Source organism: Oncorhynchus mykiss, chromosome 23 (genome assembly GCF_057628025.1).
Source record: "Oncorhynchus mykiss isolate SJ-2025 chromosome 23, ASM5762802v1, whole genome shotgun sequence".
Taxonomy (NCBI): domain Eukaryota; kingdom Metazoa; phylum Chordata; class Actinopteri; order Salmoniformes; family Salmonidae; genus Oncorhynchus; species Oncorhynchus mykiss.
The window spans coordinates 60,821,095-60,838,520 of record NC_143044.1 but is presented as its reverse complement, the minus strand read 5'-3'; the positions used below and the strand labels follow the sequence as shown (position 1 = coordinate 60,838,520).

Sequence of the window (17,426 nt, the reverse complement as noted above, 5' to 3'; positions counted from 1 at the left end):
TCCCAACATGACCCAGTCACAACAGTCCCAACATGACCCAGTCCCAACATGACCCAGTCACAACATGACCCAGTCACAACATGACCCAGTCACAACATGACCCAGTCCCAACATGACCCAGTCCCAACATGACCCAGTCCCAACATGACCCAGTCCCAACATGCCCCAGTCCCAACATGCCCCAGTCCCAACATGCCCCAGTCCCAACATGCCCCAGTCCCAACATGCCCCAGTCCCAACAGGCCCCAGTCCCAACATGACCCAGTCCCAACAGTCCCAACAGGCTGAATAAGCAGTGAGTCACAAAAGGAAGTGAATTAAACCATGAATATTCACGTATTAAATGAGACCCATCCCATACTAAATTATTAGACAGCATTTTCATTCCGTAAATCAAAAATGAGGAGCACAACAACATGGCGGGGAACGTAGTGTAACAGTGTTGTGTTTACTCACAGGGTAGACGCCTCCTGACAGAGCCTTTCCCAGGATCACGATGTCAGGACGTACTTCCTCATGGTCCACGGCCAGTCGTCTGCCCGTACGGGCCAGTCCAGTCTGCACCTCGTCGGCTATGAACAGCACCTAAACATGGGAACAGAGAGATATCAGTAGAGTCTATGTCTGACTGGGCCTCTACATTACAGCCAGCTCATCGGCTATGAACAGCACCTAAACATGGGAACAGAGAGGTATCAGTAGAGTCTATGTCTGATCGGGCCTCTACATTACAGCCAGCTCATCGGCTATGAACAGCACCTAAACCCCATGCAGAAGGAGATATTCAAATCACATTTAATTTATAAAAAGGCCTTTTTTTTAAATCAACAGTTGCCACAAAAGTGTTTTATTATAACCTGGTCTCTAGACCCAAGCACAGGGAAGCACAGTAACAAGGAAAAAGCTATATCAGTATTTATTTATTTATTTTACAACAATAAAACATTGACAAATGGACCAAAAGTGTTGGGGGAAAAAGTGTCCGTTTCCAAAAGACACAAAACAGATCAACCGATGATTCTCAAGGCCTTTTTTTTGTGCCGACGCCGAAACGTCTCGTACTCACGTTGTTCCGAGTGCAGAGTTGTCTGACAGTGGTGAGGTATCCGGGGTCAGGGACCACCACCCCAGCCTCTCCCTGGATGGGCTCCACCATGAAGGCTGCTACGTTAGGGTCCTGGAGAGCTTTCTGGGCACAACCATCAGCACACAGTCAGTGATAACAGATCATATCTCATCAATGGTTTTTACAGTGGTGGAGACACTCCCTTTGCTGTGTATACTGACGCAATATGGAGGAAAGGCCCATTTCCCCAGACTTCGTCTGGACTAAGATTGCTCAAACAGGACTAGGCCTGATCTGGCTCCAGGAAACTGGCCTGTAGAGAGGTAACATCAAGGTTCAGGAAACTGGCCTGTAGAGAGGTAACATTAAGGTTCAGGAAACTGGCCTGTAGAGAGGTAACATTAAGGTTCAGTATTATAGAGGAACAGGAAACTGGCCTGTAGAGAGGTAACATTAAGGTTCAGTATTATAGAGGTTCAGGAAACTGGCCTGTAGAGAGGTAACATCAAGGTTCAGGAAACTGGCCTGTAGAGAGGTAACATCAAGGTTCAGGAAACTGGCCTGTAGAGAGGTAACATTAAGGTTCAGGAAACTGGCCTGTAGAGAGGTAACATTAAGGTTCAGTATTATAGAGGAACAGGAAACTGGCCTGTAGAGAGGTAACATCAAGGTTCAGGAAACTGGCCTGTAGAGAGGTAACATCAAGGTTCAGGAAACTGGCCTGTAGAGAGGTAACATTAAGGTTCAGGAAACTGGCCTGTAGAGAGGTAACATCAAGGTTCAGGAAACTGGCCTGTAGAGAGGTAACATCAAGGTTCAGGAAACTGGCCTGTAGAGAGGTAACATTAAGGTTCAGGAAACTGGCCTGTAGAGAGGTAACATTAAGGTTCAGTATTATAGAGGAACAGGAAACTGGCCTGTAGAGAGGTAACATTAAGGTTCAGTATTATAGAGGTTCAGGAAACTGGCCTGTAGAGAGGTAACATTAAGGTTTAGTATTATAGAGGTTCAGGAAACTGGCCTGTAGAGAGGTAACATTAAGGTTCAGTATTATAGAGGATGTGGTCATGTCAGCGCGTACCTCCAGAGCAGCGATGTCGTTGTAGGGGATGAGCCCAAAGCCGGGCATGAAGGGACCGAAGCCCTCGTAACTGCTAGGATCTGTCGAGCTCGAGATGGCTGCCATGGTTCTCCCCCAGAAGTTACCATCTACAGAGGAGAGGTTAGCCACAGTACAGTAGTATCCTTCTTCTATGGTGTTCATCGCACAGAGTTCCAATGCATTCTGCCACGTGAGGGAACTAAATTAACTGCAACCCGATTACAGGAATATGGCATTCAAAATAACATTGTAACAAATACAGCTGCAAGCAGCCATGCCGGGGTTCAAGCACTACGGCACCACCGTAACAATGATTGTACTGCACTATAAAAAGGTGTATTTCAGGAATGCACAGCTAGAATAGACAGGGAGGGACAAACGCCCCGTATCTCAGGACATGATGGGAAACCCCCCCCCCCACCCCAAAAAAAAGGTGCTGTGTATCGACTTACTTGCAAAGATGATTTTGGCCTGATTCTTGGGAACGCCCTTCACAGTGTAGGCCCACTTACGGGCCAGCTTACAGGCCGTCTCTCCTCCCTCCACACCTGGTCCACAAAGAGGGAAAGAACATTAATGTCGCTATACTTTAGAATTGACATGTTGTGTACCACGGACCTCCACCAGCAGATAGACATGTCAGACAGCTAGCTCCATCAGGCCTCCTAACCTGTGTTCATGGGCAGGTCATATCAGGCCTCCTAACCTATCAGGCCTCCTAACCTGTGTTCATGGGCAGGTCATATCAGGCCTCCTAACCTGTGTTCATGGGCAGGTCATATCAGGCCTCCTAACCTGTGTTCATGGGCAGGTCATATCAGGCCTCCTAACCTGTGTTCATGGGCAGGTCATATCAGGCCTCCTAACCTGTGTTCATGGGCAGGTCATATCAGGCCTCCTAACCTGTGTTCACGGGCAGGTCATATCAGGCCTCCTAACCTGTGTTCATGGGCAGGTCATATCAGGTCTCCTAACCTGTGTTCATGGGCAGGTCATATCAGGCCTCCTAACCTGTGTTCATGGGCATGTCATATCAGGCCTCCTAACCTGTGTTGATGGGCAGTACATATCAGGCCTCCTAACCTGTGTTCATGGGCAGGTCATATCAGGCCTCCTAACCTGTGTTCACGGACAGTATATATCAGGTCTCCTAACCTGTGTTCATGGGCAGGTCATATCAGGCCTTCTAACCTGTGTTCACGGGCATATCAGGCCTCCTAACCTGTGTCCATGGGCAGGTCATATCAGGCCTCCTAACCTGTGTTCATGGGCAGCAAATATTAGGCCTCCTAACCTGTGTTCACGGGCATATCAGGCCTCCTAACCTGTGTCCACGGGCAGGTCATATCAGGCCTCCTAACCTGTGTTCAAGGGCAGGTCATATCAGGCCTCCTAACCTGTGTTCATGGGCAGGTCATATCAGGCCTCCTAACCTGTGTTCACGGGCATATCAGGCCTCCTAACCTGTGTTCACGGGCAGTATATATCAGGTCTCCTAACCTGTGTTCATGGGCAGGTCATATCAGGCCTTCTAACCTGTGTTCACGGGCATATCAGGCCTCCTAACCTGTGTTCATGGGCAGGTCATATCAGGCCTTCTAACCTGTGTTCACGGGCATATCAGGCCTCCTAACCTGTGTCCATGGGCAGTAGGCCTGTTCATGGGCAGTACATACTGTATCAGGCCTCCTAACCTGTGTTCATGGGCAGTACATATCAGGCCTCCTAACCTGTGTTCATGGGCAGGTCATATCAGGCCTCCTAACCTGTGTTCATGGGCAGTAGGCCTGTTCATGGGCAGGTCATATCAGGCCTCCTAACCTGTGTTCATGGGCAGTAGGCCTGTTCATGGGCAGGTCATATCAGGCCTCCTAACCTGTGTTCATGGGCAGTACATATCAGACCTCCTAACCTGTGTTCATGGGCAGTACTTATCAGGCCTCCTAACCTGTGTTCATGGGCAGTAGGCCTGTTCATGGGCAGTACATATCAGGCCTCCTAACCTGTGTTCATGGGCAGTAGGCCTGTTCATGGGCAATACATATCAGGCCTCCTAACCTGTGTTCATGGGCAGTACTTTGTCGTATCCAAACAGGGTGGTGATGTACTGCTCGTAGGCCCCCAGGATGTCGTTGTAGAAGGCTCTGGAGGTCAGGGTGAGCCTGGAGGCCTGGGCGTTCAGAGCAGCGATGATCTTAGGGTGACAGTGGCCCTGGTTCACTGCACTGTAGGCGCTCAGGAAGTCATAGTATCTGTTGCCCTCCACGTCCCACACATACAGACCTGGGGAGGAGACGAGACAGAGCAGAGGGGGGGGGGGGGGGTTGGGAACAGGTACTGGAAGCAAGCCTTGTCCCAAACCAGAACGGCCAATAGGGCAGGAGCCAGAGGCAGCTTGATATACAGTAGACAGGACACTAGTTAGTCTGTCAGGAGTCTACCAGCAACGTCCCGACGCAGAGTGTACCGGCAACGTCCCGACGCAGAGTCCACCGGCAACGTCCCGACGCAGAGTCCACCGGCAACGTCCCGACGCAGAGTGTACCGGCAACGTCCCGACGCAGAGTCCACCGGCAACGTCCCGACGCAGAGTCCACCGGCAACGTCCCGACGCAGAGTCCACCGGCAACGTCCCGACGCAGAACGCAGAGTCCACCGGCAACGTTCCGATGCAGAGTCCACCGGCAACGTCCCGACGCAGAGTCCACCGGCAACGTCCCGACGCAGAGTCTACAGGCAACGTCCCGACGCAGAGTCCACCGGCAACGTCCCGACGCAGAGTCCACCGGCAACGTCCCGACGCAGAGTCTACCGGCAACGTCCCGACGCAGAGTCCACCGGCAACGTCCCGACGCAGAGTCCACCGACAACGTCCCGACGCAGAGTCCACCGACAACGTCCCGACGCAGAGTCTACCGGCAACGTCCCGACGCAGAGTCCACCGGCAACGTCCCGACGCAGAGTCCACCGGCAACGTCCCGACGCAGAGTCTACAGGCAACGTCCCGACGCAGAACGCAGAGTCCACCGGCAACGTCCCGATGCAGAGTCCACCGACAGCGTCCCGACGCAGAGTCCACCGGCAACGTCCCGACGCAGAGTCTACCGGCAACGTCCCGACGCAGAGTCCACCGGCAACGTCCCGACGCAGAGTCCACCGACAACGTCCCGACGCAGAGTCCACCGACAACGTCCCGACGCAGAGTCCACAGGCAACGTCCCGCCGCAGAGTCTACCGACAACATCCCGACGCAGAACGCAGAGTCCACCGGCAACGTCCCGACGCAGAGTCTACCGACAACGTCCCGACGCAGAGTCTACCGACAACGTCCCGACGCAGAGTCTACCGGCAACGTCCCGACGCAGAGTCCACCGACAAAGCAGGATCTCTGTGGGCTCACTCACCCTTTCCTTTCTCCAGCGCCACAGGAAGTGGGTGGTAGTTGTGTGCTCCATACTTCTCCTCTCTGGCATACACCTCCTCAGCGGTGAGCGGTTGGTCCATCTTCAGTTTGGAGGCAGCGGTAGAGGCGGGACGCGTCCCAGAGTGGACAGCTCTGGTCAGGGCCGGGGCAGCGCTCCTCAGGCTGTGGCTCAGTTTGGAAATCATCTTAATGTCTTCTACAGTCTGCACAGAGAGAGAGAGAGACCAAGACACACACAGATAGAGACAGAGAGACCGAGACACACACAGACAGAGACAGAGAGAGACACACACACAGACAGAGACACAGAGAGAGAGACATTGTGAATAATGTTATCAGGTGTATGCTCATGACCTGGATTCTCTTGTTCAGTTGTTTTGACAGCCCACTATACCAAGCAGAGTAGGCATAATCAAAATGACATCGAATCATGGTTGAGACAAGCAGTTTCTTAAAACCTCTTTAGGATGCTGCGAATTTTCGCAGCTTTTTGTTAAAAATCGCGCAACATTTCAAAGTCCTGCTACTCATGCCAGGAATATAGTATATGCATATGATAAGTATGTGTGTATAGAAACCACTCTGAAGTCTCTAAAACTGGTTAAATTGGGTCTGTGGCTATACAGAACGTGTTTAGGAGTAAAAATCCCTGGTAAAACGGTTTACCAAAAACACAAAAATAATATTAATCCGCCATTCAATGAATTGTTTAAGGCGACAGAAAATATGCGAATCCCCTGTAAACGCCTACAGATTCCACACGATGTCGCCATTGCTGTCAATTTCTGCCTAATTTATCCTTGGTTAAGTCACGAATAGGCCCTTCCTGTCTTGAGGCGCACCACAGGATGTTGTGAAAATGAAAACATGGCCGATGATTTCCAGACTTGCTGCTATCGAATACAGATCGCCCTGTGATCAATTTTATAGATTATTAACGTTTATTAATACCTAAAGTTGGTTTAGAAAAGTAGTTTCAAGTGATTTGTAAAGGTTTATAGGCAACTTTTGTAATTTTAAAAAGTGACGTTGCGTCTTGTAAAGGGGCATTTTCCAGGAAATGACTGGCCTTCAGCAAATGACATTTTGGGTATACAATGACGGATTTAATCGGGAAAAAGACCCAATTGTGATGTTTATGGGACATATAGGAGTGCCAACAAAGAAGCTCGTCAAAGGTAATGAATGTTTTATATTTTATTTCTGCGTTTTGTGTAGCGCCGGCTACCGTAAAATCTGTTGTTTAGGTGACGTTCTGGTATTTTGGGGGGGTGCATGCTATCAGATAATAGCTTCTCATGCTTTCGCCGAAAAGCATTTTACAAATCTGACTTGGTGGCTAGATTCACAACGAGTGTAGCTTTAATTCAGTACCTTGCATGTGTGTTTTAATGAAAGTTTGAGATTTATCGAGTACTATACTATAGTACTATAGGTGGCGCTCTGAAATTTCCGCTGAGGTGTTCCTGTGCAGGGATCACCTCGGTAAGATTAACTTTGGATGTTAAAATATCTAGTGTTACGATAACAAAAACTTTTCAATTTGTTCTGTCATTTTAGAAATATATTTTTTTTAGGAGCAATCATGTCTCCAGAAAGGAAGGGATCTAAGGGACATACCAAGATAAGATACACTTGTTTTAGATTCAATCTCCTTGCCTGCACAGTTCACTTTTATTTTGTCAACTTTTAAGCAATCTGCATTCTGTTCCAAAGAAAATAGATACGTTTTTTCGTAAATATATAGTGAAAAATTTGGTTGACTGACAACAAAGTCTAAAAACAAAACTACAATTCCTTACTCGGGGTCTCCTCTATGTGAACTGTATCCTTCCCTGATATCAGTATGCGGCTGAATCCTCAGCATAAAGCAACAGTTTGCACTTCACTGCATCTGGTATATCATTAACGTATATAAGAAATTAGAGTGGCCCTAAAATGGATCCCTGCGGTACTCCACGGGATATTTATTTGGCCTCTGAAAGAACATCTTATCTGTTCTGTTGGTTCTGATAGGTCAGAGAGTGAGACTGGGAACAGCCAGCAGGGAAGTCCTGTATGGCCAAACTTTGGAAAGTTAAATGAGAAGGTGATGAAACGCAAACTTTGGCGAGTTGGAATTGAGCTAGACTGGCAGTACAGGTCCAATGCCGAAAGGGAGGTACCGTGAGACCCAACCCACTGCCGAAAGGGAGGCACAGTGAGACCCAACCCACTGCCGAAAAGGAGGCACCGTGAGACCCGACCCACTGCCGAAAGGGAGGCACCGTGAGACCCGACCCACTGCCGAAAGGGAGGCACCGTGAGACCCGACCCAACAGTGCAATGAGGGACGACCCAACAGTGCAATGAGGGACGGAGGGAGATAATCACAGTGCTGATTACAGAAACGATTGGAGTTGATATGCAGCAATTGTCAAATGGTGGAGGATGTCTGCTTCAATACCATAACCTGTTTGGGATAGGGGGCAGCATTTTCACGTTTGGATGAAGAGCGTGCCCAGAGTAAACTGCCTGCTACTCAGTCCCAGTTGCTAATATATGCATATTATTAGTAGATTTGGATAGAAAACACTCTGAAGTTTCTAAAACTGTCTGAATGATGTCTGTGAGTATAACAGAACTCATATGGTAGGCGAAAACCTGAGAAAAATCCAACCAGGAAGTGGGAAAACTGAGGTTTGTCGTTTTTCAACTCTTGGCCTATCGAATACACAGTGTATCTTGGGTGATTTTGCTTCCACTAGATGTCAACAGTCTTTAGAACCTTGTTTGAGGCTTCTACTGTGAAGTGGGGCAGAATGAGAGGGGAATGAGTCAGGTGTCTGGCAGAGAGCCACGAGCTCGTGACGCACGGTCATGTGAAAGTTACCTCGCGTTCCATTGCTTTTCTACAGACAAAGGAATTCTCCAGTTGGAACATTATTGAAGATTTATGATGAAAACATTCTAAAGAATGATTTGACCTGGGATTCCTGGGAGTGCATTCGGATGAAGATCATCAAAGGTAAGTGAATATTTATAATGCTATTTCTGACTTCTGTTGACTCTAACATGGCAGATATCTTTTTGGGTTGTGTTGGTCTCTGAGCGCCGTACTCAGATTATTGCACAGTTTGCTTTTTCCGTAAAGTTTTTTTTAAATCTGACAAAGCGGTTGCATTAAGGAGAAGTATCTCTTTAATTCTGTGAATAACACTTGTATCGTTTATCAATGTTTATTATGAGTATTTCTGTAAATTGACGTGGCTCTGTGCAAATTCACTGGATGTTTTTGGAGGCAAAGCCAAATGTAAACTGAGGTTTTTGGATATAAATATGAACTTGATCGAACAAAACAGACATGCATTGTGTAACATGTTGTCCCGGGAGTGTCATCTGATGAAGAATATCAAAGGTTAGTGATTCATTTTATCTCCATTTCTGCTTTTTGTGACTCCTCTCTTTGGTTGGAAAATCGCTGTATGCTTTCTGTGACTAGTTGCTGACCTAACATGTTCTGCTTTTGCCGAAAAGCTTTTTTGAAATCGGACACTGTCGTTGGATTAACGAGAATTTTATCTTTAAAATGGTGTCTAATCCTTGTATGTTTGAGAAATTTGAATTATGAGAGTTCTGTTGATTGAATTTGGTGCCCTGCAATTTCATTGGCTGTTGGCGCTAGCGGAACCCCGTGCCTAGACAGGATAACGGCATATCTAGAACCAGACTACAACATGCCATGTGGAAAAACCATGAGGACAGCAGTAAGTACCATTGAGTGGGTGGGGACAGCAGTAGGGGTTCCACTAGTTACCACAGCCAAGAAGTCAAAACTGGCTTTATTGTAAAAAAAACAAATCACGAAAACAAAAAGTATATTTTTGGTGTTATTTTAAGGTGAGGCATAAGGTTATCAGTGTGGTTAAGATTAGGTTTAAAATCATTAATTGTAGAAATAGGTTTTCTGACTTTGTGGCTGTGGTAACTAGTGAGGACCGGTAGGTAGGTTGGCAGGACAGGAGTAGACTAACTGCTAGGGGGCAGTGCAGTTCATACAAGGAACCATATTTGGATTGTGAAGTCATTTTTAAAAACATTTAAAACCATTAAAAATAATAATAATATTAAGAATTGTTTTACATTTGTCACATTCCTAGTTCATTAGGCACCAAACAGAAGAAAATGCACTGGAACGTCTGCTACAGTCTACAAAGTTGCCCGTTTCACTCGGCATCAGACGGTTTTATTCCGTTTCGTTCCTAGTGAACACAGCCCACAAGTTAACGATAACAATAGATCAACCAGGTTCTAGAGTAACATAAAACCTTAAGCAGAAGTCTCACAACGGCAATGGGTCACAGAGCTTCTGATAGCTGATGTCACAGTGGTCATAAATCAGACCCTGGTCATCAGGGGGTGAAATCATGAATCAGACCCTGGTCATCCGGGGGTGAAATCATGAATTTGACCCTGGTCATCAGGGAGTGAAATCATGAATCAGACCCTGGTCATCAGGGGGTGAAATCATGAATCAGACCCTGGTCATCCGGGGGTGAAATCATGAATTTGACCCTGGTCATCAGGGAGTGAAATCATGAATCAGACCCTGGTCATCAAGGGGTGAAATCACGAATCAGATCCTGGTCATCAGGGGGTGAAATCACAAATCAGACCCTGGTCATCAGGGGGTGAAATCACGAATCAGACCCTGGTCATCAGGGGGTGAAATCACGAATCAGACCCTGGTCATCAGGGGGTGAAATCACGAATCAGACCCAGGTCATCAGGGGGTGAAATCACGAATCAGACCCTGGTCATCAGGGGGTGAAATCACGAATCAGACCCTGGTCATCAGGGGGTGAAATCACAAATCAGACCCTGGTCATCAGGGGGTGAAATCACAAATCAGACCCTGGTCATCAGGGGGTGAAATCACAAATCAGACCCTGGTCATCAGGGGGTGAAATCACAAATCTGACCCTGGTCATCAGGGGGTGAAATCACGAATCAGACCCTGGTCATCAGGGGGTGAAATCACGAATCAGACCCTGGTCATCAGGGGGTGAAATCACGAATCAGACCCAGGTCATCAGGGGGTGAAATCACGAATCAGACCCTGGTCATCAGGGGGTGAAATCACGAATCAGACCCTGGTCATCAGGGGGTGAAATCACGAATGTGACCCTGGTCATCAGGGGGTGAAATCACAAAACAGACCTTGCCACAAAGGGTGGTGGGTTAAAAACTGTCCTCATCCAACCCTGGCCACAAAGGGTGGTGGGGTACAACCTGTCCTCATCCAACCCTGGCCACAAAGGGTGGTGGGGTACAACCTGTCCTCATCCAACCCTGACCACAAAGGGTGGTGGGGTACAACCTGTCCTCATCCAACCCTGGATGGGTGGTGGGGTACAACCTGTGCTCATCCAACCCTGACCACAAAGGGTGGTGGGGTACAACCTGTCCTCATCCAACCCTGACCACAAAGGGTGGTGGGGTACAACCTGTCCTCATCCAACCCTGACCACAAAGGGTGGTAGGGTACAACCTGTCCTCATCCAACCATGGATGGGTGGTGGGGTACAACCTGTCCTCATCCAACCCTGGCCACCAAGGGTGATGGGGTACAACCTGTCCTCATCCAATCCTGGATGGGTGGTGGGGTACAACCTGTCCTCATCAAACCCTGGCCACCAAGGGTGATGGGGCACAACCTGTCCTCATCCAACCCTGGATGGGTGGTGGGGTACAACCTGTCCTCATCCAAACCTGGCCACAAAGGGTGGTGGGGTACAACCTGTCCTCATCCAATCCTGGATGGGTGGTGGGGTACAACCTGTCCTCATCCAACCCTGGATGGGTGGTGGGGTACAACCTGTCCTCATCCAATCCTGGATGGGTGGTGGGGTACAACCTGTCCTCATCCAACCCTGGCCACCAAGGGTGGTGGGGTACAACCTGTCCTCATCCAACCCTGGCCACCAAGGGTGGTGGGGTACAACCTGTCCTCATCCAACCCTGGTCACCAAGGGTGGTGGGTACAACCTGTCCTCATCCAATCCTGGTCACCAAGGGTGGTGGGGTACAACCTGTCCTCATCCAATCCTGGATGGGTGGTGGGGTACAACCTGTCCTCATCCAACCCTGGCCACCAAGGGTGGTGGGTACAACCTGTCCTCATCCAATCCTGGTCACCAAGGGTGGTGGGGTATAACCTGTCCTCATCCAATCCTGGATGGGTGGTGGGGTACAACCTGTCCTCATCCAACCCTGGCCACCAAGGGTGGTGGGGTACAACCTGTCCTCATCCAACCCTGACCACAAAGGGTGGTGGGGTACAACCTGTCCTCATCCAACCCTGGCCACAAAGGGTGGTGGGGTACAACCTGTCCTCATCCAACCCTGGTCACCAAGGGTGGTGGGGTACAACCTGTCCTCATCCAATCCTGGTCACCAAGGGTGGTGGGGTACAACCTGTCCTCATCCAATCCTGGATGGGTGGTGGGGTACAACCTGTCCTCATCCAACCCTGGCCACCAAGGGTGGTGGGGTACAACCTGTCCTCATCCAACCCTGACCACAAAGGGTGGTGGGGTACAACCTGTCCTCATCCAACCCTGACCACAAAGGGTGGTGGGGTACAACCTGTCCTCATCCAACCCTGGCCACAAAGGGTGGTGGGTACAACCTGTCCTCATCCAACCCTGGTCACCAAGGGTGGTGGGGTACAACCTGTCCTCATCCAATCCTGGTCACAAAGGGTGGTGGGGTACAACCTGTCCTCATCCAATCCTGGATGGGTGGTGGGGTACAACCTGTCCTCATCCAACCCTGGCCACCAAGGGTGGTGGGGTACAACCTGTCCTCATCCAACCCTGGCCACAAAGGGTGGTGGGTACAACCTGTCCTCATCCAACCCTGGTCACCAAGGGTGGTGGGGTACAACCTGTCCTCATCCAATCCTGGTCACCAAGGGTGGTGGGGTACAACCTGTCCTCATCCAATCCTGGATGGGTGGTGGGGTACAACCTGTCCTCATCCAACCCTGGCCACCAAGGGTGATGGGGTACAACCTGTCCTCATCCAATCCTGGATGGGTGGTGGGGTACAACCTGTCCTCATCCAACCCTGTCCACAAAGGGTGGTGGGGTACAACCTGTCCTCATCCAACCCTGGCCGCCAAGGGTGGTGGGGTACAACCTGTCCTCATCCAACCCTGTCCACAAAGGGTGGTGGGGTACAACCTGTCCTCATCCAACCCTGGCCGCCAAGGGTGGTGGGGTACAACCTGTCCTCATCCAACCCTGTCCACAAAGGGTGGTGGGGTACAACCTGTCCTCATCCAACCCTGGCCACAAAGGGTGGTGGGGTACAACCTGTCCTCATCCAACCCTGGCCACCAAGGGTGGTGGGGTACAACCTGTCCTCATCCAACCCTGGCCACCAAGGGTGGTAGGGTACATTCTGTGATAATGATATACCAGCCTGGCATCAGTATGTGATCCTCCACTCAGTGTGTATTCAGCGGGCAGGAATGCCGAGTTGCACTTCTCTTTCAAACACAGCGGCACAATAGAAAAACCTGACCTCTGGATGCCCTGGGTTCACATCAACTAAACCCCATACTTTTAAATTAACTTGTAAGTGTTCACTTGTTCCTGATCTTTTCTCTCTGATTGGCAGCACTGTTGCTATGGAAACAACGCAGGGAGTCCCAGGAAGAGTCTAGTGAAAAGAGTGCAGGCTAGACGGAGTTGGTATGCTGCAATAGAAGGGAGAGATAATACACTGCAGTTGAAAGAGAACAGGCAATCACATGGCTGGAGTCTGATTCATTAATCTAGATGAGATGATCAAGTGACACTACACATTTAAATGACCGGCCCACTGGAAAGGCTTTTTAGGGCTGTGTAAGTTACACCTCTTTACAGGTGGGCTCTTCATGATATTATCAAAACTTCCTATCTGAGAAATAGGGCTAAACTTTACCTATGAAAAAACACCAGTTTAACATTTGACCAATTCTAAAGAGCTTGTTGTTCACTAGATTAACGCTTCAGTTCAATTCCAGTTTTTTGTTTTGTTTAAAGATCACATATTTCATAGAATGAACACAGGACACATCAGCAGGACAACTAAATCCACGTGGATTGAACAGTAGGGAGAATGCTAACTCCATAGTGGTGTTGATGGTCTTTAACCAGAGAGCTAAGTGAGTCAGGAGTCAAGTCCCTGACCTCACAAAGGTTTATGTCTGTCCCACGAGGGCAATGTTTGATTTGCCAAATTGGTCATGGAAGAAGGTGATCGGTTGAGGTCGGCACCGCCTCCCCAAAAACACACCCCCTGTCCAAATTGGTCATGGAAGAAAGTGATGGGTTGTGGTCGGCACCGCCTCCCAAAAACAAACCCCCTGTCCAAATTGGTCATGGAAGAAGGTGATAGGTTGTGGTCGGCACCGCCTCCCAAAAACACATCCCCTGTCCAAATTGGTCATGGAAGAAGGTGATAGGTTGTGGTCGGCACCGCCTCCCAAAAACACACCCCCTGTCCAAATTGGTCATGGAAGAAGGTGATAGGTTGTGGTCGGCACCACCTCCCCAAAACACACCCCCTGTACATCACAAGCCACAGCTAAATTAAGAACAGGCCCAACTCACAGGCCATGTGACCGACCACCACAAGACCAGAGTTCACGGTCATATTCACTAGGCACCAAAACAGAGAGGGACTCAACTCACTACCTCAACTTGTCCAATAAGGGGGAGAAAAGAAAAAACTCTCATTTTATTTTTTCCATTGCAAAATGTTTTTTGCTACAGTTAAACACTAATGAATAGGACCGAGAGTTCACCTCCCTCTATCCCTCAGGTCGGCTGACTACCACAGCAGCGTGGCCCAGTTTCTATGCCTCTATATGTTGCTATTATCTATCCTCACAGCTTATGAAAAGCTGTAATTACCAAATCAAATCAGTCTCATCACTGGCTACTGGCCCAAGGCTCCTTACCCGAGTGCTATAACATGGGAGATATTAATGATTTGATTTATTTCACAAGCTTCCCACAATCATTTGGGTGTATTTTGGCCCATTCCTCCTGACAGAGCTGGTGTAACTGAGTCAGGTTTGTAGGCCTCCATGCTCGCACACGCTTTTTCAGTTCTGCCCACAAATTTTCTATAGGATTGAGGTCAGGGCTTTGTGATGGCCACTCCAATACCTTGACTTAGTTGTCTTTAGGTCATTTTGCCACAACTTTGGAAGTATGCTTGGTGTCATTGTCCATTTGGAAGACCTATTTGCAACCGAGCTTTAACCTCCTGACTGATGTCTTGAGATGTTGCTTCAATATATCCACATAATTTCCCCTTCCTCATGATGCCATCTATTTTGTGAAGTGCACCAGTCCCTCCTGCAGCAAAGCACCCCCACAACATGATGCTGCTACCCCCGTGCTTCACGGTTGGGATGGTGTTCTTCGGCTTGCAAGCCTCCCCCTTTTTCCTCCAAACATAACGATGGTCATTATGGCCAAACAGTTCTATTTTGCTCTCATCAGACCAGAGGACATTCTCCAAAAGTACGATCTTTGTCCCCATGTGCAGTTGCAAACCGTAGTCTGGCTTATTTATGGCGGTTTTGGAGCAGTGGCTTCTTCCTTGCTGAGCGGCCTTTCAGGTTATGTCGATATAGGACTCGTTTTACTGTGGATATAGAACCTTTTCTACCGTTTCCTCCAGCATCTTCACAAGGTCCTTTGCTGTTGTTCTGGGATTGATTTGCACTTTTCGCACCAAAGTACATTCATCTCTAGGAGACAGAACGCGTCTCCTTCCTGAGCGGTATGATGGCTGCGTGGTCCCATGGTGTTTATACTTGTGTACTATTGTTTGTACAGATTAATGTGGTACCTTCAGGCGTTTGGAGATTGCTCCCAAGGACGAACCAGACTTGTGGAGGTCTACAATTTTTTTTCTGATGTCTTGGCTGATTTCTTTGATTTTCCCAAAGAGGCACTGAGTTTGAAGGTATGCCTTGAAAAACATCCACAGATACACCTCCAATTGACTCAAATTATGTCAATTAGCCTATCAGAGGCGTCTAAAGCCATGACATCGTCTTCTGGAATTTTCCATTGCTGTTTAAAGGCCCACTCAACTTAGTGTATGTAAACTTCTGATCCACTGGAATTGTGATACAGTGAATTATAAGTGAAATAATCTGTCTGTAAACAATTGTTGGAAAAATGACTTGTGTCAATGCACAAAAGTCGATGTCCTAACCGACTTGCCAAAACTATAGTTTGTGAACAAGAAATTTGTGGAGTGGTTGAAAAAAAAAACGAGTTTTAATGACTCCTACATAAATATATGTAAACGTCTGACTTCAACTGTACATATGAGATGAGTAATGTGACATATGTAAACATGATTAAAGTGTTCCATTTATTAAAGTGGCCAGTGATTTCAAGTCTGTAGGTAAGACGGCAGCCTCTCTCGTCTCCCTGCGCTAGTTATGCTGTAACCTACATCGACTTATGTTTTTAATGATATATTCCAACATGGGGATATTTGTTATACTGCTACATCGATGTCTTAAATCGTATGATAATTCGGGCTTTGTAAGCACCACAGTTGAGTATGTGTGCATATGCCCGGGTGGTCCGCTGTAAACTTTTTAAAAAAAAATGTTTTTGCTGTACACTGAGGCTTTAAAAATGTGCTATAAAGAAGTTCGGACTTGTGTCAACCCCACCTCTATTCTACAGTATGTTGGCATATAGGCTATGCGTATCAAATGATGTCAATTAGCCTATCAGAGGCTTCTAAAGCAGTGATTTCTAAAACGCTATGGGATTCATCAGCACCTTGGAGAGCGCTGTCCATTTCACCACCATAGATAATACGTGATTTGGCTGTTTAATCCGGTACCTCAGAGCACCCGGGGCTAGCGCTCACTGTGTGTTCCCGGCACCTCCCAATTCACAAATTAACCACTGTCAACAACCATCTGTCATTTAAATTAAAAACAGGTCGAGCCTGTTGACAGACAGAGAGAGAAAGACAGAGACAAACACAGACAGACAGAGACAGACAGAGAGAGAGACAGACAGAGACAGACAGACAGAGAGAGACAGACAGACAGACAGAGACAGAGAGAATGAGAGACAGAGCAAGAGAGAGAGACAGACAGAGACACAGAGAGAGCTAATCCTAGCTAGTTAGCATGAAAACAAATGTAATTTAGCTAACTGCCCTCCTCACCAACCATCCGTCACTGCCGAGTTCATGGAATATTACCTGAGCGGTACCTTCGTCCTTCATTTTTCAATTTAAATAAATTATATTAACAATAATTTTGACTCCTGCCATCTGTAACAGATAACGTTAGCCATCCGTAACATTAACAGTCTAAAAAAAAGTCTAAATTGTTATCCGTTTTAAATGACCGTGTATATTAGCTAACGTTAGTTGTGGGACGAAGCTACCTGAGATACTGTTGCTAGCATGCTAACTTGCTAGCTCACCTTCATCAGTTTGTGCGCTATCGACGAAATATGGTTTATTTTGGGTTGGATAAATGTAGCTAACTAGTTAACTAGCTACATTCGTTAGCTAAACCAGATGGTATTGCAAACGCCACTTTAGTCAGTTAGCTAGCTAGCTGTAACTACGTTACGTGATAAAACACCGGCTGGCTCCCGTTACCTAACCACCGGCTGCTCGGGGAAACCGGAGAAACTCCTACCACCAAGCTAGCTAACTAATCACTCAAAAAAAATTAACTTGTACTTTAGCTGAATACAATATCACTCGAATTACCTTTAAAAAATATGAGCTCCTCTTGAAAA

General features: G+C 47.9%; 1 protein-coding gene across 7 annotated transcripts in view; it reads right to left on the bottom strand.

The window, feature by feature from the left end:
• The window catches only part of LOC110516215 (ornithine aminotransferase, mitochondrial), a 36,183-nt gene extending 18,757 nt beyond the window's left edge, over positions 1 to 17,426 (bottom strand). The window contains exons 1-7 of one of the 7 annotated variants that reach the window (XM_090217828.1): positions 17,398 to 17,426; positions 5,573 to 5,795; positions 4,081 to 4,451; positions 2,621 to 2,716; positions 2,148 to 2,275; positions 1,067 to 1,189; positions 457 to 585 (exon numbers count right to left, since the gene is read on the bottom strand). In XM_090217828.1, coding sequence (XP_090073954.1) covers positions 457 to 585; positions 1,067 to 1,189; positions 2,148 to 2,275; positions 2,621 to 2,716; positions 4,081 to 4,090 — 486 coding nt within the window. In that variant the 5' untranslated portion in view covers positions 4,091 to 4,451; positions 5,573 to 5,795; positions 17,398 to 17,426. Of the gene's footprint in view, positions 1 to 456; positions 586 to 708; positions 760 to 1,066; positions 1,190 to 2,147; positions 2,276 to 2,620; positions 2,717 to 2,838; positions 2,864 to 3,862; positions 3,956 to 4,080; positions 4,452 to 5,572; positions 5,796 to 16,442; positions 16,617 to 17,397 lie in introns of those variants that run through there. The other 6 variants (XM_090217826.1, XM_090217825.1, XM_090217827.1 and 3 more) reach the window with 6 other exon arrangements.